At 45.8% G+C, this 22,367-nt stretch overlaps 2 protein-coding genes across 2 annotated transcripts; both read right to left on the bottom strand.

The window, feature by feature from the left end:
* Nucleotides 1–860: 860 nt before the first annotated feature.
* On the bottom strand, nucleotides 861–9,561 carry LOC130486222 (glutathione S-transferase theta-1-like). The gene is made up of 6 exons (XM_056859452.1): nucleotides 9,442–9,561; nucleotides 7,207–7,263; nucleotides 4,026–4,098; nucleotides 2,728–2,878; nucleotides 1,938–2,114; nucleotides 861–1,096 (listed from the first exon to the last, which is right to left on the bottom strand). The coding sequence occupies exons 1-6, from the start codon at nucleotides 9,551–9,553 to the stop codon at nucleotides 896–898; spliced, it is 771 nt and encodes a 256-aa protein (XP_056715430.1). The 5' UTR covers nucleotides 9,554–9,561; the 3' UTR covers nucleotides 861–895.
* A 5,969-nt stretch (nucleotides 9,562–15,530) lies between these two features.
* On the bottom strand, nucleotides 15,531–20,811 carry LOC130486291 (glutathione S-transferase theta-1-like). The gene is made up of 5 exons (XM_056859543.1): nucleotides 20,700–20,811; nucleotides 19,159–19,246; nucleotides 18,122–18,272; nucleotides 16,431–16,607; nucleotides 15,531–15,731 (listed from the first exon to the last, which is right to left on the bottom strand). The coding sequence occupies exons 1-5, from the start codon at nucleotides 20,809–20,811 to the stop codon at nucleotides 15,531–15,533; spliced, it is 729 nt and encodes a 242-aa protein (XP_056715521.1).
* Nucleotides 20,812–22,367: the final 1,556 nt, after the last annotated feature.

Here is a 22,367-nt window from a genome sequence, read left to right as displayed (position 1 = left end):
AGCAAGCAATACTGTGTGCTAGACTCCATGGCCTGATTGACCAGAAGGCAGTTTGGAATGTTCATCCAGGGATACCTTGTCACTGCAAATGGGAATTTGTACTTTGTGTCCACTAGTAAACAAAGGGGTTGAATGTGGCAAGAAGGGTCATAGGGCAGGTTGCTCCTGCTGTCTGGAATTGCACCCACCTATGGAACAGTCAGTAGCACAGTCAGTTTTATATGCTCAGCATAGTGTTTTGTGAACCAGGGCATTAGATGCTGCTGCTGCTGTGACAAATGAACATGGCTACCCATCTGGAATTAGCATGTGTTCAATCAGTGCTGGCTGCCGTAAATCAAGTAAAGCATAAAAGAGAGAATTAGGGTTGCCAGGTCCCTCTTCACCACTGGTGGGAGGTTTTGGGGGCAGAGCCTAAGGGGACGGAGTTTGGGGAGGGACTTCAATACCATAGAGTCCAATTGCCAAAGCGGCCATTTTCTCCAGGTGAACTGATCTCTATCAGCTGGAGATCAGTTGTAGTAGCAGGAGATCTCCAGCTAGTACCTGGAGGTTGGCAACCCTAGAAAGAATAAATAGAGCAGCCTGTAAGATTACTTACAGTGCTTTCAATATGGTGTTGTGGAGCTAAAGCAGAGTATAGAAAGCAAAGCAGGAAGATTTTTTGTGTGAAGTTCTCATTGTTGAGGCTATGAATAGGGTCCAGGCTATGTTGCTGTGAAATGGTGGCAGGCAAGGCATGAGTTCCTAAGAACTCCTTGGATTATGTCAGCTAAGCATGAGGCACTGAATTAATTGACAGCCTCTTAAGGAGATGAAGAGTCCACTATGTACAAGAAAGTCTGGGCAGACACCACCACTCCAAGGTACCTGTTCCCTGTGAAACACTTTTTATTCATTTCAGCATCTTCAGCAGCACAGGGCCCAGCTGCTCCTTCAGCTGTGGATTGATCTGTATCTTGCTCAGTTCTTGAATGTTCAGGATCAGCTTGTGTGCTTGTAGGAAGATCTCCTTCCCAATTGCTTCTTCCACCCTTCTGCGCCATGCTGCTAGCTTGGGTCTGTCCTCAAAGATGTTGCATCCAACTCCAACAGGCTGCAGAGATGGGACAGATGTGGCAAGAGCAGCACAAATGCACTGGGTTAATATCCCTGGCAACAGCCTCAGATCTATGGAAGGATGTTCCTTTACTATGCCTCTAGCCAGGCTCCATGTCCCTACAGCAGCAACACTTCTCTTCTATAACTCCCACTAGTACTGCAGCCAGGGCTCACTCTGGTGCTACGTTGGCACCATATCATGGCTGGGGTTATGCCCATGCCGCATTCTGGCACAGGGATGTAGTGCAGGGCTTTGGCATGAGAAAGTAAAGCTCAGAAGGGCATAATAGGTCTTTCTAGAATTAGGAATGGAGAGTCAAAGCAGGCATGGGAAGTTTGGGATGTAATTAGCTGTCCTGCATACTAGGGTCACTTTGGACCATTGCCCTTCTGCTGTGCATCTGTCTGCTGCTTGCGGCTCATTGGTATTGGGTTTATAGCTTCTATAAGATATATAGGGGAGGGGCCATGACTCAGTGGTAGAGCATCTGCTTGGCATGCAGAAGGTGCCAGGTTACAGCCCCGGCATCTCCAGTTAAAGGGACTAGGCAAGGAGGTGATGTGAAAGACCCCTGCTGGAGACCCTGGAGAGCCACTGCCGGTCTGAGTAGAGAATACTGACTTTGATGGACCAAAGGTCTGATTCAGTAATAGGCAGCTTCATGTGTTCCTGTGTCCATCATTTGAAAATCCACTGGTTACCCTTTGGCAAACACTCCACACCAGAGCTCAGCCTTGAAGGGGCCAGCAGTTGGGAGTGAAGGGAAGCAAGCCCCTCTGCTGACTAAATAACTGGCCTTGCCTGGAACTGAATTTTATTATCAGCCAGGCCTTACCTGCATGAGCTCCACAATGGCCATCAGGTCTGCAAGAGAGATCTCGTTGCCCACCAGGAAGGGTTTGTCCTGAAGGAATATGTCTTCCAACTGCTTCAGGGAAGTTTCCAGCCCCTCCATGACCTCCTGCAGCTTCTCAGAGGGAAGTGGTTGGCCAGTGAAGAGAGGTATCAACACCTGGGAGAGATGGACAGTTTTCAGACATGAGTTCCCCCCTCTTATCTTTGTAAGAGCCCCATAAATAGTAGGAGCAGAGAATAGGAAGCACCACTTGCAAGGAATTTAATTTACACACACCATCAGGGAAGAGAAATGGGGCAGCCAGGGGAAGCACTCCAGGAAAATGGTAGGCAATGGTGCTAAGAACTGAAGTGATAATATGAAGTTATATGCTGAGATGGCTGCTCAGAGGCTCAGGCTGCATAAAAAGATAGGGAGAGATCCTTCAGAAGCTGGGTGAGAGACCCAGACAGGATCAGTTGGCAATATAGTGACAACATTTACCATGTATGGGGAGAAGGAGAGTAGCGTTATTGTAAGGAGGGGCACAGCAAAACATAACCAGGAAGGGGATGAATGGACAACTGCCATTCCTGAAGAGAATTGAAGTCCATTCTAATAAACCTTAGGGATTAAGTCAGTAAGATGAAACACAGAATGGGGAAGAGGACTTTCCCTATACTACCCTGACTGTACTATCCTATACTATCATGACTCTTGGCCAAGCAGTAGAGGACATAGGGGCTCTTCAAAAGCTCACCAGACATTCAGCACCTTTCAGATCCCTCACCTTGATCCACATTGTCTTGGGAGCATTGGATCGGATGTTTGTCTGGTGCCACGAGAGATATTCATCCACCTTTGCTCGTTTCTGTATGTCAGATGGGTACCAGTGGTCTGGGGTGTTGTACTTGCGGCTCAGATACAGAAGGATTGCGATGCTACCCAGACAGTAATGGATGGCAGAGAGCCGGGGAGGAGAGAAATTAGATTATAGCTGGCATTTTTCTCTGAACCACTGGAGTCAGTTGCCCAATGAAATGGGCAGCTTGCTCAGTTAAAGCCCCACTGGAATAAAGGCTTGCTTGCATGTTGAAGAAGACCAAAGCGATTGTGGAAGCATAGCTCAACCACCTGACTACCACTTTCCCTCTACCTTATTGCAGTCCTGAGCACCAGGATGGCACCATCTCCAGTCTAGATGATTTGTATCATGATGGCAGACGGAAATGGTCTTGGTACCTACCCCACAACCCTCCCTTTCCTAGACCCAAACCCAAGAACGGAGGTACCTGGGAAGAGATTCTCTGCACATTTATATATCTCATCTTGCCCCAGACTTCAAATTATTATTGGCTCACTACAAATAGTAAACATGGCCTGTTTCAATATTGCATTCTCAAGGCTGCTTCCATACCAGGATGATTCCCTGGTGTGTACTCATTACTGGCTTAAAAGGTTAGTAACACCACAGTGTTATCACGCTACACCAGTATTCCCATTCCTGAGTGGGATTTTTTTAAAGCCAACAAGAAGCCTGGGGGTGATGGCTGGGAGGCATTGCAAATGCAAGGGGATTCAGAGAGGAAATAGTGCTTGAGGTAAGAGGAGAATTTTATAAACATGCTCCTTCCCATCTACACTGTGGGCAAACCTGCTGTGAATCTGGTCTCTCTGGTAAGATCAGACAAAAGCAGGATTGGGAATCACTGGGCTAAACTAGGAAAAACCACAAAAGGAGACAGAGGGAGAACAATTGGAAAACAACCACATCATGTGAATGTTCCAAAAATACCTGTACCAGTTTGAGAGCTAGGGCAGAGAAAATCTGCCATGTGGAAGCAGCCTAACAAATTATGAAGTTGTGGGGCAAAGGATTCCTGCTGTAGTGAAGAGGCCAGAGTACAGCCATCTTGGGTTAAAGATTAAATTAGCACCATCTCAGCACCTTCTGTCTTTCTTCCTTGTTTGCTGGGAAAATATGAGCTGGCTGGCATATTTATCTAACATTTAGCAAGCTTAGAGAAAAACACTCAGTGATAGGACTGAGCTGCCTATTTGAGCAACGCTGCTTTGTGGCCTCCTTACCATTCAGATAAGGAAAAGGCCTCATCCCTCAAGACAGGCACTTTCTTCACCACGTTCATCTTGCGCAACTGCTCTAAAGCAAAGTAAGAAGGAAAAATAACAGCCTAGGGTCAGAGGCAAGGCATATGCATCCGCATGTGTGCACACACTTGGAGTGTTTCTCAGGGGCCCTAGTTAAACAGTTCTACATTTCCAAATATCCACCTGGGTTCTTAGTGGCTTTGGCAATCTGTCCAGCTCTGAAAATTAAGAAAGACCGGGATTCTGCACCTGAAATAAGAAGGGCAAACCATTTTTCTAGATTAGGGTTGCCAACCTCCAGGTAAAAGCTGGAGATCTCCTCCTGTTACAACTGATCTCCAGCTGATAGAGATCAGATCACCTGGAGAAAATGGCCGCTTTGGCCAATGGATTCTATGGCATTGAAGTCCCTTCCCTCCCCAAACCCAGCCCTCCTCAGGCTCTGCCCCTAAAACCTCCCGCCGGTGGCGAAGAAGGACCTGTCAATCCTATTCTAGATGCAAGGTAAGGATGATTATCCTGGGTCAGAGATGGATGCCATACACCTTTTTTTCTTCCCATGGTGGGTAGGTGGATGGACACCCCAGGGATTGTCCATCCTCCATAGTGAACCCTCACATTTGATCATCTTAGGCTGCCATGATACATAGTCACAGATAGCCCCGTTGACAGGCAATTTTTTAGTTCAATAACAGCCAGATCTTTTCCAAAAAGGAATAACATGTCAGGCGAAGTGAACAACTCGGGTATCCTTGAGTTTCTGTCAGATAATCATAGCCTGGCACTGATTCCTGCATTAGAGACAGGCAGAGATAGACTGTTCTAAATGAGAGGCTCACAGCTTTCCCGAGCACCGCCTGGCAAGAGGCATGGCCCAAAAGGCAAAGTACAAGGGCAAGATGTCGTATCTCTGCTCTTTCACATGGGGAAATCAGGAGCCAATCTCATCTCTCTGCAGCAAAAAAGCAACTCCCTTCAGGGCTCCAACAACTTATTTGGAGGAGATCACTGTTTGTGTGCACAGGCCTGGTGGGCGGTATAGGATCCTCACAACACCGGCTGCCCTTTGGATTGGATTCGACAAGGGCATATTTACACTGCAAACCGTGTAAATATGAAAGGGGGGAGGGTGGAATTCTGATAAAAAATGACAGGCCCAGGAACTTCTCTTATGGAAGGAGAATGTGTGCCTCTCCCTGCCTGGGGGCAGCCTCCTGGAGGGAGGTGGCAGGATTCACGCAGCACATTCAATGGCTTACTGAACCTTGTGTGTGCAAACAGGCACCACTTGATATCACAGCCAAATTTGTGTTTAATATTCTGGTGCTCCACTGCTGTTATAAAACTAACCATCGCAGGGTGGTGTCTCCTAAGGAATGTGGGGAATGCAGTTTGGTAAGGGTGTGTCTTTAGCTGTGAGGTGGTGGGACTCCTCTGCTTAGGGTTGCCAATATCCAGGTGGTAGCTGGAGATCTGCTGTTACAACTGATCTCCAGCCGATAGAGATCAGTTCACCTGGAGAAAATGGCCGCTTTAGCAATTGGACTCTATGGCATTGAAGTCCCTCTCCTCCCCAATCCCCACCCTCCTCAGGCTCCGCCCCAAAAACCTCCTGCCAGTGATGAAGAGGGGCCTGGCAACCCTACCCTCTTCACATTACCACTGCTCTATGTGCTCTACTCTCCTCCTGCATTCTTTATACCCAGCATTGCTTTCGCTGGTCACCAGAGAGAGAAAAATTAAATCAGCAATTCCATTATAGGGAAAGCATGGAAATTAAACATGCAGATCAGCAAATGCTGCTCCAGATAAATCTTTCTTTGCTTTCACAAAACAGTGGTTGGTGAATTGCATTCTTCAGGCCACTTTGCATACTTCCAAATTCCTACAGGGAAGGTTTACCTGTGTGTCACATGCCAGTATGAACTAAGATGTTTAGTGGTCTTTAACAAACGCATGCAAATGTGCTCAAGGTCCACACTGTCTAAACCTATTCAGATACTCTGAATGTTCCATCTGCATACTCCAAGACAGAATCTTCTGCCCAGGCCTGATAGACCTGGGAGTCACAATCTTGCTTTTTCAACAGTGGAGGTTGAACCATATATCTGGAATAGGGTTGCCAACCTCCAGGTACTAGCTGGAGATCTCCTGCTATTACAACTGATTTCCAGCCGATAGAGACCAGTTTGCCTGGAAAAAATGACTGCTTTGGCGATTGGACTCTATGGCATTGAAGTCCCTCCGCTCCCCAAACCCCGCCCTCCTCAGGGTCAGCCCCAAAAACCTCCCGCTGGTGGCGAAGAGGGACCTGGCAACCCTAATCTGTTCTTAAGGGGAATTCTTTCTTGGTTGTTTCATCCACCAGGGTCAGCAGTGAAAGCTGCTGGCCTGGCTGTCTCCTGCAGTTTGTGCATTCACACACCTTATCTGAAACGTTTTAGAAGCAGTGCTGGTGACAGAGCCCATGTTGAATTATGACTAACATCTATTACAAAATATGTACACTCCCACTCCCGCCTAATTTCTGCTTCTTTTCTATTTACATTTGCTAATGTCAATAAAAGATATCCCTCAGTGTTGGCGCATTTTCCAGTGGTGCTTATTAGCCACTTCTGGTGAAGAGTTCCAGAGTACTCAAAAGCTTGTAACACTGTTTTGTGTCATTTTGGTTGGTCCACATATTCTGTGGCTCTTGGTTTTGGATTTGCTTTGGACCAATGTGGCTACCTGCAAGCTTTTCCACTTAGTGGTGTGTCAGTGCTGCACTGGTAGAGAAACACTGCAGGAGTCATCGGGAGCAATATTAAGCAGGTCTACTCAGAAGGAAATCCCTTTTCATTCAGTGGGGCTTATTCCCAGGAAAATGCTCATCGGCTTGCAGCCATATTCACCTGGAAGCATTAGAGAGGTGGCAAGGAAAAGTATGCAAGGTGGAGAAACTAGCCATACAAGCGAAATAAATAATATGCTAAAGGACACCACCCCCTCCTCAGCCTCCTCAGGGAGCAACTGCCACATAACCAGTTTGGGAAGCAGCATGAAAAGACGTGCTGGTGCCAGGTACTCCCGGCATAGCAAGGCCCTTTTGAGTTTTGCTGCCTAGACACCTGCCTTGGGACTACCACTATTCTTTTATAATCATGTAAAAGCAGCTTACCTGGCTGTACTGATCCTGGGCTCGTTTCACTTGGTGCTTTCATTCCCAGGATGGAATCTGACAACATAAATGCAAGAATGTGAGGGCCATGAGCACCTCTTCCTAGATGCTTTAAAGAGAGAAACCCTTCATGCTTCAGGGCCCTGTCTACCAGAGCCAGCAAACATAATGTGTAAACCTACCCTCTGAGATCACAACTGCAGGTTCGCCCGTTGCTGAGTAGAAGGACCACAGGCTGAGAGCTCATATCCCCAGGAAACAAGAGAGTGGCACCCATCTCACAGAGGGTAGCTGTGTTGGTGTGCAGTAGAACAGCTAGATTTGAGCCCAGTAACACCTTAGAGACCAACAAGAGTTTCAGGGTATAAGCTTTCGAGAGTCAAAGCTCCCTTTGGTATCTGAGGAAGGAAGCTTTGATTCTCTAAAGCTCATATCCACAAAATTTTGTTGGTGGCTAAGGGCTCTCTCTCTCTCTGTGTATGCCATCAAGTCACAGCTGATTTATGGCGACACCATAGGTTTTCAAGGTAAGAGACACTCAGAGGTGGGTTGCCATTGCCTGCCTCTGCATGGGATGAGAGAGAGTTCTGAGAGAACTGTGATTGGCTCACGGTAACCCAGCAGGCTTCATGTGGAGGAAAGAGGTTCTCCAGACTTCTACTCATCAATACCTTGATCCCAGGATGCACACCTATCTTGGTGGTTGTCGTTATCTGATTTGGGCAGCAGGGGGAGGGTAGTTTTTGACTACATATGTGCAGTACTTTGATACACTCGAGGATTCCCTCCAACGGAGGGCTTTTATGCTCGCCAGACTTAATGCCCTCCCCTCGGAGGTATTAAAGGGCAGGTTTAAAAATATCCCCTTTGAGAAAAGAATATGTTTATGCAGTTTGAGTCAACACGATACACTTCAGCATATAATTATAAATTGTCTTCTGCATGATGGCCCTCGTAAGAAAACAATTTTACCCTTGATGGATAAAATGAAATCTAGCCACGAAACTGCCATACGCCGGTTTTTAATGAACGACTCTATCCCTGAAGTCACTTTAAAAGGTGGTGGAATTTTTGACGGAAGTTGTCAAGTCTAGGATCAAAGCTTAAATCATATCTATATGGGAAATGTATGAAATGAGAATTCTTGTGTACCATCTATGCTATATTTCTGAGAATATGCCAATAAAGGTCATTTGATTTGATTTGACTACATATGTGCTATTAGGTTGAAGCCAACTGATGGCAACCCCATCAAGGAGCTTTCAAAGCAAGCAAGAAGCACAGGTGGTTTGCCATTGCCTTCCTCTGCAGTCTTCCTTGGCAGTCTTGCTAGGCTATTAGCAAGGTAGATAACACTAGGAGCGTACACAATATCACATCCTTTATTAAGGATGCATTCATCCATTCCAGAGTCAATGATCACTGGTAATAATTCCAAAGGGATAGCCTTTGTTAGTCTCCCTGGACATACTGTGTGTGATTTCAAAGTTAGTGTTCTCCTTCAAAAGACATCCAGAAGTGGGATCACATGCGAGGCCACTGAATAAAAATTAACAAACAACACCAGACTTAACAGAGACCTAGGGTTCCTAACTCACTATAGGTGCCAATAGCTTGCATGTCCCACCCCTTATAGTTGTTAATTTTTCCACTATTTAATTGTTTCCTGCAATAGATTTGATGTTTATTCTTCTCTGCTGTTGTTGGTTGAAGGCGTCTCACACCTATTCTAGGTGAACCACCTTCTGAGCATGGAGTAGGGGCCACTAGGGGTGTGTGGGGGAGGTAGTTGTGAATTTCCTGCATTGTGCGGTGGTTGGACTAGATGGCCCTGGTGGTTCCTTCCAACTCTATGATTCTATGAACCAATTTCTGTTTTCATTGGAGATCTTTTGACAGGATCTTGTTTCATACCAGCCTCTCTTTGTGACATTTCCCTCCCCCCCCCCCACATCCCGAGTTTTTAACCCAGCCTGATGGGTGTACATTTCTAAGTATATGAGGAAATGAGCTCTGATTAATCAAAGCTCACACTGAAATAAATTTTGTTAGTCTTTAAGGCGCTACCGAACTCCCCTGTAACAATCACTGTTGCCGAGTACTGTCCCCCCTCCATACCAAAGCATGCAGTAGAAAGACTACCCTTTGAATGAATTTATTTCATTGTGGCTGCTCATGTTTCATAGTTTATGATATCAACCCAGTTCCCTCCCGACGAGTATTGTGTCTCCTTACCTCTGAAAACCTCCACGTCCTTGAACTCAAATGGGATATTGTTCTTCTTGGCAAAGATGTAGATGGCCCGACAGGGCTGGGAGAGTAGATCTAGGTAGAGCTCCAGCCCCATGGTGGTACCAGCTGTGGGTACAGAGTGTGTCAAGTAGCTACATTGACTTTTGCCCTGAACTCCTTTGGCAGGAAGTGTTGCCGGGAATAACAGAAACCTTTATATACAGAGAGTTGCAAAACTGGGAGCCAACCCAGCTCGTGCCAGATGTTCTCCAAGGGGTGGGGCAGAGGCAGGGACTGTAGCAGGCCAACTATGCCTTAAAAATAAATAAAAGCAAAAGCGTTTATGGGGTAGGCATGGCTGATGAAGGCCCGTGTTTCCAGAAGTCAGGACAGACAAGCAACGGAACTAGATAATATTTGGATTAGTTGCTTTCAAGTGGGATCAGAGCACAGGGACCATTTGTTCAAACTTTCCAGCCAAATAAATATCCTAGATGTGAACCTGGTGACTTGGTATCCTGAAATATTTGGAAATATGCATTTTTGTCATTCAGTGGCAAAATACTGGACCCCTTCTCAATAATTCCTACATTTGCACAGCTCCAGTACAGCCAACCATTTTCATTCAAAGATTAACATTCTTGCATTAATATTTTTTCAGCCTTCCCCCGAGAACTTACATTTCTCTGTAAAAAAAAAGAAGAGAAGAGAAAATGAGAACTGCTGAGAAATATCTTTAACCACTCATCTATTTGCAGACTTCGGAGCACTCACTGGCTCAGACCTACTTGGAATGGTCATCCAAATTTAAAAGGCCTTTCTTATCACCACCATCAATATATCTAATGCTCAACATGGCCTTGTGTGTGTGTGTAAAGTGCCATCAAGACGCAGCCAACTTATGACGCCCCAGCAAGGGTCTTTCAAGGCAAGTGAGAAACAGAAGTGGTTTGCCATTGCCTTCCTCTGCAGATGGTCTTCTTTGGTGGTCTCCTTTCCAAGTACTGACCCTGCTTAGCTTCTGACAAGATTGGGCTATACCATGCTGCCTTCCTTCCCTTAGCCCCATGTGTGGATACTTAAATCCAGAGATTGAGGCCATGGACAGACAAGACATATTTTCTATAAACCTGAGAAAAACCCCATGTTTGCAGAAAAAACTGAAATCTTAACAAAATATATTTGGGGTTAAAAAAAAAAAAACCCCAAAATGATAGAAACAGCACCTGTAGGTTTAAGAAATGAATGCTATCAGTAGTTACTCCTAGGAAACCACAACACTATTGCCAGGCTTCAAGCCTTGGGTTCTGTTAGTAAAACACAAGTGGAAGGGGCACAGCCAGGGCTGATTTGGCCTTTGAGGGAGGACTCATCAGGGCCAGCCTGGCAGCAATACCAGGCAATTTGCATGACTGCCCCAGGCTTGGCTGCTTGCTACCCCATGAAAGCCAGTGTGGAGTAGCTGTGTAGCAGTCCCAGAATAGGATCTGGGAGACCCAATTTCAAATCCCCACTCTGCCGCAGAAGGTCACTGGGTGACTTTGGGCCAGTAACACACACTCAGCCTCACCTACCTCGCAGGGTTTTGTGAGGATGAAGGGGAGAACAGTGTGAGCTGTTTTGTGTCCCCATTGGGTCGAAAGGTGGGATATAAATGAAGTAAATAAATATAGGTAAAGATGGGGGGGTGGATAAAAGGTAAGGAGTCTGGTTGGTGGGTAGGAAGTAGGGAAGGAAACAGAGAGCACTGAGGACATGGAGACTGCCAGGAGGAAATAGTGTAGGGAGGGGGAAATAGGGGAAAGTAAGGTGTTCCCTCCTGTTTTTCACATTCTCCACCTTGCAACTTGATGATGCGGCAAAAACCAGGAGCTGGATTTCAGGATCTAAGGCACAGAGACCCAGGGCCAATATTCTGGAAAAACAGGTTTTTATTTAGCAGCTGCTGGTCCCAAGCTTTGCTCTCAAAAGCATTAAAAATAAGCTGGGGGCCCAGAACAAAAGAGTGCACGATCTTTTATAACCTTTAGCAAGCTCATTATAATACATTATCTATGCATATTTTATAATAACTTTTTACTGGATTCAGAATCTTAGCTAATAGCTTATTGGATAATTATAATATTCAGTTTATTTCTAATTGGTTACAAAATAAAGGAATATTATTGGTCAACATAAATGCATACAAGATCTCATTGGTTAACATAAGTTCTGTTTGAAGTTCATCACTGCACCTGGCATTTTATCTGGCTACCATTAATAATATCCCTCCCTTGGGGTTCTGGCGCCTGTCTTTCTTCTTAGTATCATTCTGGTATCTGGTTAGCCTTGAATCAGCCAAGCAACACTGGTTTTACTATAATCTCCTCTTTGCCTCCTTCTGTCTATCCCTGAATTCGAAATATATCTTCCTGGGGCCCTCTCTTGGAGTTCAGTGATTTTTATTTTAAAGGCCTTCTGTCTCATTGACCTAGCTGTGACCAGTAGGGTTGCCAGGTCCCTCTTTGCCACCGGCGGGAGGTTTTGGGGGCAGAGCCTGAGGAGGGAGGGGTTTGGGGAGGGGAGGGACTTCAATGCCATAGAGTCCAATTGCCAAAGTGGCCCTTTTCTCCAGGTGAACTGATCTCTATTAGCTGGAGATCAGTTGTCATAGCAGGAGCTCTCCAGCTAGTATCTGGAGATTGGCAACCCAGGCTGGCACCACACAAGTGGGCCAGACTATACCTGGGGAAAGGCTGCTGGAGTAGGGAAGGAGGGAAAGCTGTGGCCTTCTCAGTTGTAAGGAGCTTGCTCCCTTCCCCAAACTCCACAGTTGTATCACAATGAGTGTGTGTGAATGTTGGTCCCGAAGCAGGATCTTGAACTCTTTTCCTGGGAAGGCAATAGGCTCTCCATGGGCTTTCTCCTGGGCTATAGAGCTGGCACTACCAGCCTTTTCTTCACTGACTGTGTACCTGCCACTATGCAATGATTGGTGTTTGCTGGGCATGCGTAATATAAGGAGTACCCATTAGCAACAGCCTGTTAAGGGTAGCAACCACTAGCAGGGAAAAACCACAGACTTGCCCATTAGTTACTGCATTCAGTTACAGAGAAATTAATCACCTAGTGCACAATGAAGCATCAAAAAGGTGTACTGGGCAGGCTTCCTGTGCTTGGTTGTTAAGATAATGTTGACACATGGATATTTATTTAAAATACTTCTAGGCATGCCTTTCTTCCAGCACAGTCAGGCAACAAAATTCAAAGCAATAAATAACGATAATAAAAATTAAAATACAATAAATAGCAGGCAAAACCCAACTTCTTGGCTAATAGTTATGCCTAGACTAAATGCCTCCTAAATTATTACGTTTTGCAGCCACCCTGAAGGCAACCAAGGTGGGAGCCTGCTTCACCTCCTCTGAAAGCCATTCCAATGTACAGGAGTGACAACTGAAAAGGCCCAGGGCTGCAACACAGTATGCTGCGGTCAGAGATGGGACAGACAGAAGGCCTTGGGCAACGGGAGCTGCCATGTGGGTTGATACAGTGAGAGGTGGCCCTTGAAGTATGTGGTTCCTGGGCTATGACAGGCTTTAAAGATAAGCCTCAGCACCTGGAATTGAATCTGGAAACAAACTGCAGTAAGTGAAGAGAGCTCAAAACAGTCACAAGATGCACCTGCCGACAAGCCCCAGATTGTAAATGGACAGTCACATTTGGTACCTGCTGATGTTTCAGAATTGTCAAGCGCAGGTCAGTCCCACCTAGAGTGATAAATTAGAATAACTCAGCTGTGGCTAGGTGCTGCCTTTGATGCACGTTAGTATAGTAATTTTAAGGAAGAAGCCCTTGCTTTTTGAAAGCTGTTCCAAGTCTTAAAACCCGTGTGGCAACAAAGAATTACAGGTTTTTAATTCCCTCTGAAGTAGTATTATTAACTGTCTTCTTTTGAGAAGGAAACTGCATTTGACTTTGGACACTGAATTATCTGGTCTCTAGCCACAATTTACAGCTTTACCATAACCCTACATTAGAGGAATGGAGAGATCATGTTCTTGGATGTTTTTTAATTTTTAACAAAAGTAATCTATAGTTGCTTTTTTGAAACCTTAACTATTTAGATGTTGAGGACTTCTAACCAAGAAGTCATGCTAGGAAAAGTTGAGGGCAGCAGGAAACGAGGAAGACCCATTAAGAGATGGATTGACTCAATAAAGGAAGCCACAGCCTTCAATTTGCAAGATCTGAGCAAGGCTGTCAAAGATAGGACATTTCGGAGGACTTTCATTCATAGGGTCGCCATGAGTCGGAAGCGACTTGACAGCACTTAACACACACACAACCAAGAAGTTAAGAGAAACTCTGGTCCCCTGCTCATAATCACCCATCCGCCAAAGTTCTTCTATGTACTCGTGCCCTTCCTTTTGTGCCTGGGGTGATTTCACCCAGCAGCCTTTGCTTGTTCCTTTCCATAGACTTGCACCAACTTAACCCTCTTTCCCCAGAGAACACATTTGTAATTAAAGCTGGCTGTCATCCCCATCAGTTTAAGGTGTGGAGGGTACATGTGTGCATGTAGGTGGAAGATTCTTTCCTGGCTTCTGCCAATGCCAGAATTCTATTGCTGGATGGCTAAACCTGATAGTCTCCAGAGAAGAACGTACACTGCTCAAAGGGATCCTTTAGAAGATTCACAGACAGGTAAGTTAATACTTTTATTTTAACCTATCCGGGCCAGAAACGTATGGGAGTTTTCAAGTTGCACAGAACTCACAGCCATGTTGGATATTAAAGAGGAAATAATGACATATCAGGGAGGGGCTGTGGTTCAGTGTTAGAGCATCTGCTTGGCATGCAGAAGGTCCCAGGTTCAATCCCTGCCATCTCCAGTTAAAGGAACCAGGCAAGTAGGTGATGTGAAAGACCTCTGCCTGAGAGCCGCTGCCGGTCAGAGTAGACAATACTGACTTTGATGGACCAAGGGTCTGATTCAGTATAAGGCAGCTTCATGTGCAGGGAGCTCATTTCCTGCCTTTCCAGGGCCTCGTTTGGGGGAAAGAGCAGCAGGCATGAAGCAAGCCTAAAGGCGGCATAAGGCAGACTCCACAGTTGTCATTATCTACAACCACCAGCAACTGCTGCACACCAATTTAGGAAAGCGTTAGACCTAAAACAGCCCAAATGGCAAAATGAAAACATGGAGCACCACCATGTATCTATACTGTCCCCCTATGCTTAGGCTGTGACGTCTTCCAGATTAATAGTACACAACTGACAAACAGCAGCATCACACACACACACACAGAGGCCAATTCTGCTGCTTGTCCACAGGACAAAAACTCCGGGATTGCTCCACTGGAGTTTCCCTTACAAAAGATGACAATGAAACTGGGATGAGCTCTCACTGGACTAAGAAGCCCAGCAGTTCAGGTTGTTAACTATGTTGTAGCTCAGAGCCAGGCGCAGCACAGTTCTACGGAGGTGGAATCTGTTCTGCCTTCACAGAATCGTGCTATGCCTGGCTCCTAGCCTCCACACAGTTAATAACCTGCACCTCTGGACTTCTCAATCCAATGAAAGCTCATGCAGAAGGAAAGATGAGTTAACAAGGGCTCTTTTCCCTGTCAAAGGTTCATGTAAGATCACCCACAACCTGTAGAACGGGGTAGAATGAGGGGGCCTGACCTGTGCTTGACCACCCTTTCAAGCTTCAACACAGATGGGAAGTCAGGAAGAACCCCTATACCCAATAAGGCTTGTCTAGGTGCAACCAGCAACAACCTGCTCCCCCCAATAGCCACAGGTGTTATCTGTTTCAGGGACAAACAAACTTAGAAATGACCGAAAACCTGGAAAAAAGCAAGTCTTCTGTTGACACTTGACCTGGCATACCTAGCCTGGTCTGGGCCCATGCAGTCACATGGAATGGCTCCTGTACAATTTGAAAAACCTGCCCCCTTTCCTTGAGAACATACAAACTAAAGAGAGGCATTACCTGTCTTGAGCAGCAGGGAGACATTAAGGCGGCTATGCAACACTATCACAATGAAAGCGACACAAAGGAGACCAAGAGCTTTATTGAGAGGGAGTAGCCCTCCCTGGGCTTTTCATTTCAGAAACTTCAGCAGAGTTTGCTTCAGCTGCTCCTTTACTTCGGGAGGGAGATTCTCTGCAGACAGATCCCTGGGCTTTAAGAGCTGCCCGTGGGCTTCCAGAAAGAGGTCCTTGCCAATGGCTTCTTCTACTCGGTGGCGCCACGCTGCCACCTTGGGCCTGCCTTCAAAGATATCATAGCCAACTCCGACAGGCTGCAGTGAGAAAGAGGGTTAGTAGTCATATGGGGTGGCTCCTTCACATTTACAAGAGGAATTTAAAGGACAGTCACCTACTTCAATAACTTCAACCAACTACTTGCTGGTCAAGGGTAACATCTCAGGGCTTCGACACCAGCTGGAACTGTCTGAGTGACTTTGGATTCCTACTTTAGTCATTTGCTTGCTTGAAATCATCGAAAGTAATTTTGTGTCTCAAGAGAGTAATTGCTACGTCTCCCAGTTAAGAAAAGAGTTAAAGTAAGAGTCTGGATTCCTAGAGAAACCTTCCACCTTGACCACACTGGTGACTTCCTTACCTAATATGCATCTCTCTATCTGTCTCTGGTTTGCTGCACTGAGATGGAGTAAAGAATAAGTAAATCCTGCCGAATGCACTGAGGCCTTTTTATTTTTGTTTGCTCCTCTTAGTCTCCCCTTCATTTCCTTCTTGGTGCGGTGCTTATTTAAATATGGTCAAAGGAGTTGAGGAGGAGTCTTTGTTGGGGGCCTATGGTGGCTTGCAGTTACATGGAGTGCCTCAACCCCACAAAGAGGTGAAGACAGACACCCCCTCCCTCACCAGACTCCACAGCTTCCCTGCTGCAACTCTGTGAACTCAGTACAGCAAACTCTGTGAAGGGCTTGCCAGGGGCATCCAGAATGTTTTGTGTCATCAGACACTGAAGCGCTCACCTGCATGAGTTCCACAATGGCCACCAGGTCTGCCAAGGAGATCTCACTGCCTGCGATGAATGCCCTGTCCTGGAGGAATTTATCTTCAAACAGCTTCACGACTCCATTCAGATCTTCAAGGGCAGCATCTAACTTTGCTGCGGGAAGCGGCTCATCCAAATAGAGAGGTGCTAAAGCCTAGCCAAAGGAGGAAGGGGAGAAATTCACAACCTGTGCTTTGCTGGGTGCTGCTTTTAACCCACTCACACTGCATCAGCCAGGGAGGTGCAAAAGGGAGGGTGAAAGGAGACAGCCAGTTTGACAAGCTTGGCCATTTATTCCTGCCATTCTCCTCTCTTGCTAAAAAAAAGGGTCAAACTCTGTGTTAGGCAGGCCCCTGTTTTTTATTCAGCCTTCTTTTTCAGGCCATAATTAATAGTAATTGTGCGTCATAAACTCACAACTGACTCATGATGACGCTAGGACCACGGAAGTATTCCAGGCAAGAGATGAGCAGATCATGAGAGGGAGAGTACCTTGGCCATCTTCTGGGCATGGAGTGGGGGGTCACTGAGTGTGTGGGGGGGAGGCGGTTCTGAATTTCCTGCATCTCCTGCAGAGATGGTTTGCTATTTACCTTCCTCTGCATAGTAACCCCAGTCTTCCTTGGTGGTTTTTTTTATCTAAGTACTAACCATAGGCTGGGCTAGCAAGGCTGCTTAATTATTTCAGGCTGTATGAACTTTCAGACCTTCCTGTGCAAGCACTGTGGTTCTCAGCAAGAGAAGAAGTAATGCACCCCCCAAAAAAACAGACACCCTGTGAGGTAGGTGAAGCTGAGAGAGTGTGACTAGCCCAAGGTCACCAAGCTGGTTTCATGTGTAGGAGCAGGGAAACAAATCCAGTTCACCAGATTAATGTCCGCCACTCATGTGGAGTAGTGGGGAATCAAACCCAGTTCTCCAGATCAGAGTCCACTGCTCCAAACCACCGCTCTTAACCACTACACCACGCTGGCTCTCCAAGCATTCCCACGTCTGTCCTCCTCTCGGTTCCTGCTCAGGGAAGTGCCCTTCTCTACTAGATAGCTGTCCGCTGATGTTGGGAAGATTATGTGAGGATAGAATGTATTTTCACTGCACTCCGTGGGCCCACATACTACAGGCAAGATCCCACACCAGGTTTCTGATGCTGCTCATGCAGACTGTCTCAAACCCAAGGTCTTTGACATTCCACTGTGATGAGGACCACCACAGTTTAGATCATCACATAAAACCAACAAATCCCTGCTTGCCCATTGGCCAAACATATGAAGCCTCTACCCCTGCCCAGCCCTTGTCAAGAGCCCAAAGGGCATTCAGTTCAAGGCGCCAGTAGCCAGGCTGTTTTTCCCCCCCAATGGGAGACAGGACCACTTTCTCCTCACAGAGCAGAGGCTGCAGCAGTTGCAGAAAGAGAGAAGTTCAAAGGCCAGCAGAATATGAAAGTGACTGCCCCGTCCTCTGCAGAGCATGCTGCTTAATCTAGTCCTGCATAACTTAAAGTGTACAGCTCAGTCCACCTCACTCCCTCACCTTTTCTAATTTTTTTTTATTAGACTCTTAAAATGCCTACCAACTTTCTTGGCATTGCAAACAACTGGTCTCCTCCAATGTGGCCCTGTGCTGCGTACACAGGAGTGGGAGGAGGGAGGAGACTTGCATATTCCTTACCTTGATCAGGAACACTTTGGTTCCACACAAACGAGTGGCCATGTGTTGCCAAGATAGATACTCATCCACGCGGGCTCGTTTCTGCAGATCAGAGGGGTACCAGTGATCTGGAGTTTTGAATTTCCTTGCTAGGTACAAAAGGATAGCAATGCTGTTCAAGGGAGGGAGAGGGGGAGAAAAGCAAGTTATGTTGTGGAGAAAATAAAAGAGCAGCAGGTTGACACACCAGAAAAATTAGAGAGATTCTGCACACTTTGAGGATATTGGGGACTCTACCATAGGGTGTAGCAATGGCCAGAAAAGCTACAGTAGAATGATCTTGAAGGGCCTCCACTGTTAATCTAGAATGAGCCAAAGGCAACAGATGCAGTGGCTTTATCACCATCTTAGTTTGCACGAGTGGAGAATTTACTCAGGCACAGCTGGTACCACTTTTTTTGTGGTGGTACTACCAACACACCAAAAGTAAAGAGGTAAGTTTGCAAGTCAAGAGGAACCTGTGTTTCAAAACTGCTATCAGCTTTTTGCAAACTACACAGCAAGGCCTCTGTCTGCAACTACAAAACCTTGGAATTGATTAAAATGCAAAAAAAGGAGAAAGCAGTTTTCTGTAGTTCAGATAGAACCTGTGGTGCCCATGAGCACCATGGCAATGTGTGACCTGGCAACCACTTGCTTATTCTCCAAAACAAAATAGCCAGTCTTGGCTTTTCTCTACCACAAGGGAGCAGGAGGTGTTTCAGGAGACATCACCTTTGGGTCTGTAGGGAGCACCACATCAAAAATAGCTGCATAGGCAGATGCTTGGCTTGGAACCTCCCAACCTTTGGTGAATACTTCCCATGGTAGCCATTTTGGAACTGGTCCCACCTCCTGCAGCTACCATTTTGTAGGGGTGTCCACTACCCTCTTTCAAAACTCCAGAGGTCCCCACAGGCTTAAAAATATTGCGAACCTCTGCTGTAGACACGGCAGAAGTTTGGTGGAAGTTGTACAGTCTCCATTCCCAAAAGCCAGCAATGGCACCCAACCCTTACCTCTCTGCTAAAGTGAAGTCATCATCTTTCAGAGCTGGCACTTTCTTGAAGATGTTCACTTTGCCAAACTCTTCAGTCTTGTGTTGCCCTGGATAGGTTTACAAGAGGAGTCAACAGCAGTTGCTCAGCAACAAAGAGTGCCAAAAGATAGCTGCTTCCCTTGGGCTGGTTTGCTCACACCAGTTATACAGCACCCAGTTCTGCTAATGCTGTGCTCCCATATTCATTGGGTGAACTTGGGTAGTTGTGCGTGTGCTTGCCTGTCATTTCTTCCTAAGCCAGCTCTTACCATTCACTCACATGTGATAACCATGGTGTTGCAGAGAGCAAGCAAGGGCCTAGGGGCAGAATCATATATGCAACTGCCAGATGCAAGTAACTAGTTTTGTGGTTAGGCACACTCACCACTGTGCATGCCCACAGGCATCAACAAGCACTGTAAAATACCCTTAATGTGCCATGGAAAAGCAGATGTGTCCATTTTCTGGTGATGCATAAGGAACAGCAGGAAATTCATGCCAGGTGACAATTCATACCAGGTGACAATTTATAAAAAGGAGGAAAGATCATGGGGAAACGATAAAGCATGGATTTGAATCCTCCTGACTTCTGTTTCTCACCCCCTCCCGTGTGCACACATGTACAGCTAAATTGTACTTCACACTGCAGAGATCCTCACATAAATCAAAGGTATCTTGCATACAACTGCTTCTGCTCACCCAAATTTATCCATCTGTGTTAATTTAGCCCATCTGCACCTGATTCTTTCCTCAATGTCACTGACAAGGATCAAACTCACTGCTGCATTACATTTTAGGAAGACCACCAGATCATAGCATCAACTGGGGAAAAACAGAAGACCACCCAGACCAACATAATCACCTTTCTTTGTAGGACCACACAGACTAACTCTCACCATCCAAATCACATGCATCAGTGAAAGTGCCTGCATGGTAAATGGCTTATCACACTCTCAGTTGCCTCTGAAGGTGTTTGCTGACCTGAGTTGAATTCTATTTCAAACCCCCACCATGCTCAAATATGCACCAAAAGGTGGTTTAATGGTTAAGAGCGGTGGTTTGGAGTGGTGGACTCTGATCTGGAGAACCAGGTTTGATTCCCCACTCCTCCACATGAGCAGCAGAGGCTAATCTGGTGAATTTGGTTTCCCTACTCCTACACATGAAGCCAGCGGGGTGACCTTGGGCTAGTCTCAACTCTTTCAGCCTCACCTACCTCACAGGGTGTCTGTTTGGGGAGGGGAAGGGAAGGTGATTGTAAGCCAGTTTGATTCTTCCTTAAGTGGTACAAAAAGTCAGCATATAAAAACCAACTCTCCTCCTCCTCCAATCAATGTTAGTTTGCCCTGGATATATGCAAAACCCTGAATGTAGATTAATAGAACTCCCACCTAGTTTGGAAGAGAAGACCACCCCCCATCCCGATCATGTTTCCACCAAGGGTGTGATTGCTTGGATGGTTAAAATCAAGGGTCACCCCCACCCCTAAGTCTAGTCTATGAATCCAGCTCCTCCTCTTACCTTTGATTAATGGCACATGCTTGAACTCAAAAGGAATGCTGTTTTTCTTGGCAAAAATGTAGACAGATCGGCAGGGCTGGGAGCCCAGGTCCAAGTAAAGCTCCAGGACCATTGCAAAGGTACAGGAGAAAAAGCAGGCAAGAATGAGAAGATCCCAGGGCACTTGTGTACTTCTTGTAACTTGGCCAGCTGTACTACTGCTACTTCAGACCAATCATGAACCTTGGACTCTATTTTCCCTCCCCCCACTCCAAACAATCATGCGAAGCTTGTTTTCCCAGGGAAGGCGATGGTGGTGAAATTTCACAGAGAAGCATGGCTTTCTGCCAAAGGAGGAAGGGCGGTAGCTCTTTTTTTTTTTTTTTACTTGTTTAAATATTTTTTAGCTCTTTAAGCAAAGGGGAAAGCAACCCCAAGGCTGCAGGAAACCGTTGTCTATAAGCCCTGTGGCAGTGATTCCTTGTCTCAGGTCCCTGTTGCAGTGGGTTAGTTTCTGTTGCCTTGCTCAGACTTAACAGAATCTAGAGTTGCACAAATGACCAATTCTTCCATCCCCCCCCCCAGGTTTCTAAATTGGCAACTGACAAATCATTATAATGTTATGGCAGTCTTATCAGGTTCTCTGAATTCCTAGCCTTCATTTTTTAAAAGTCTTTATCCCTTTTCATATGGAGATATGCCTTATTTAGGAAGTTTTGATGCTGCCTGTTCAGAGTTCTTCTCAAGGTAGCTTAAACACACCATAATGTCATTGTAAATTATCAATGTATAAAAATAAAACAAACCTATAAAAATGACATGGAAATTAGAGTGGAAAAAGAGAAAAATTATCGTTCATGTTATTCCTTTCCCTAGATTTAACAGCCATTGGCTTATTCATCTACCATTTCAGACTTTTAAAAAGGTGAAATGAAATTTAAATTTTCCTTTACTCTGTAAAAAGTTGCCACCTCACACAATTGACTGCTCTACTTGACAGCAGATAATGCAGTATACACTTCTCAGAAAGTGTCTTTAGCTGTTTTATCAAGGGAGTGATATATTTATTTCGTGCAGCATTCTTTTGCGGATATGCTAAAACAATGTAGGCTAGGGAGTCCACTTGATCTGGACAAAACGGACATTTTTTTTCTTCTGCGATAATTTTATTGTATCGCCCTTGTGTCTTGGCTGAGTCTAAGGCATTATATCTTGCCAGTAAGAAAGCTTGTCTAAACGTATGGATTTCTAACCAGGGGAAAAAACAGCCTGACAAGGATAAAGTTCTGTTAAAGGGTATCTGGAAGAATCAAGATGAACATTTACGATTTGTCCCCTTAAACACTCATTTAAGATCTTATTTTGTAATTGTTTACAGCTTGCTTTCTGAGTACTATTCCTTGAAGAAGAAGAGTTGTTTTTTATATGCCAACATTCTCTGCCACTTAAGGGAGAATCAAACCAGCTTACAATCACCTTCCCTTCCCCTCCCCACAACAGACACCCTGTGAGGTAGGTGGGGCTGAGAGAGCGGGACTTGCCCAAGGTCACCCAGCTGGCTTCGTGTGTAGGAGCGGGAAAACAAATCCAGTTCACCAGATTAGCCTCCGCTGCTAATCTGTGGAGGAGTGGGGAATCAAACTCGGTTCTCCAGATCAGACTCCACTGCTCCAAACCACTACACCTTGC

The sequence above is a fragment of the Euleptes europaea genome, chromosome 13, assembly GCF_029931775.1.
Source record: "Euleptes europaea isolate rEulEur1 chromosome 13, rEulEur1.hap1, whole genome shotgun sequence".
In the NCBI taxonomy this organism is placed as follows: domain Eukaryota; kingdom Metazoa; phylum Chordata; class Lepidosauria; order Squamata; family Sphaerodactylidae; genus Euleptes; species Euleptes europaea.
The sequence above is the reverse complement of the archived record's forward strand: the minus strand, read 5'-3'. Positions and strand labels throughout refer to the sequence as shown.

Excerpts from the sequence above, each read along its gene's own strand:
- LOC130486222 (XM_056859452.1), bottom strand. The coding sequence starts at position 9,553 with ATGGGGCTGGAGCTCTACCTAGATCTACTCTCCCAGCCCTGTCGGGCC. Across the intron at positions 4,099-7,206 it reads CCCAGGATCAGTACAGCCAG|AGCAGTTGCGCAAGATGAAC; the intron begins GTAAGCTGCTTT and ends ACTTTGCTTTAG. Across the intron at positions 2,115-2,727 it reads CCAAGACAATGTGGATCAAG|GTGTTGATACCTCTCTTCAC; the intron begins GTGAGGGATCTG and ends CATCTCTCCCAG.
- LOC130486291 (XM_056859543.1), bottom strand. The coding sequence starts at position 20,811 with ATGGTCCTGGAGCTTTACTTGGACCTGGGCTCCCAGCCCTGCCGATCT. Across the intron at positions 18,273-19,158 it reads GACTTCACTTTAGCAGAGAG|CATTGCTATCCTTTTGTACC; the intron begins GTAAGGGTTGGG and ends TCCCTTGAACAG. Across the intron at positions 15,732-16,430 it reads CCATTGTGGAACTCATGCAG|CCTGTCGGAGTTGGCTATGA; the intron begins GTGAGCGCTTCA and ends TTCTCACTGCAG.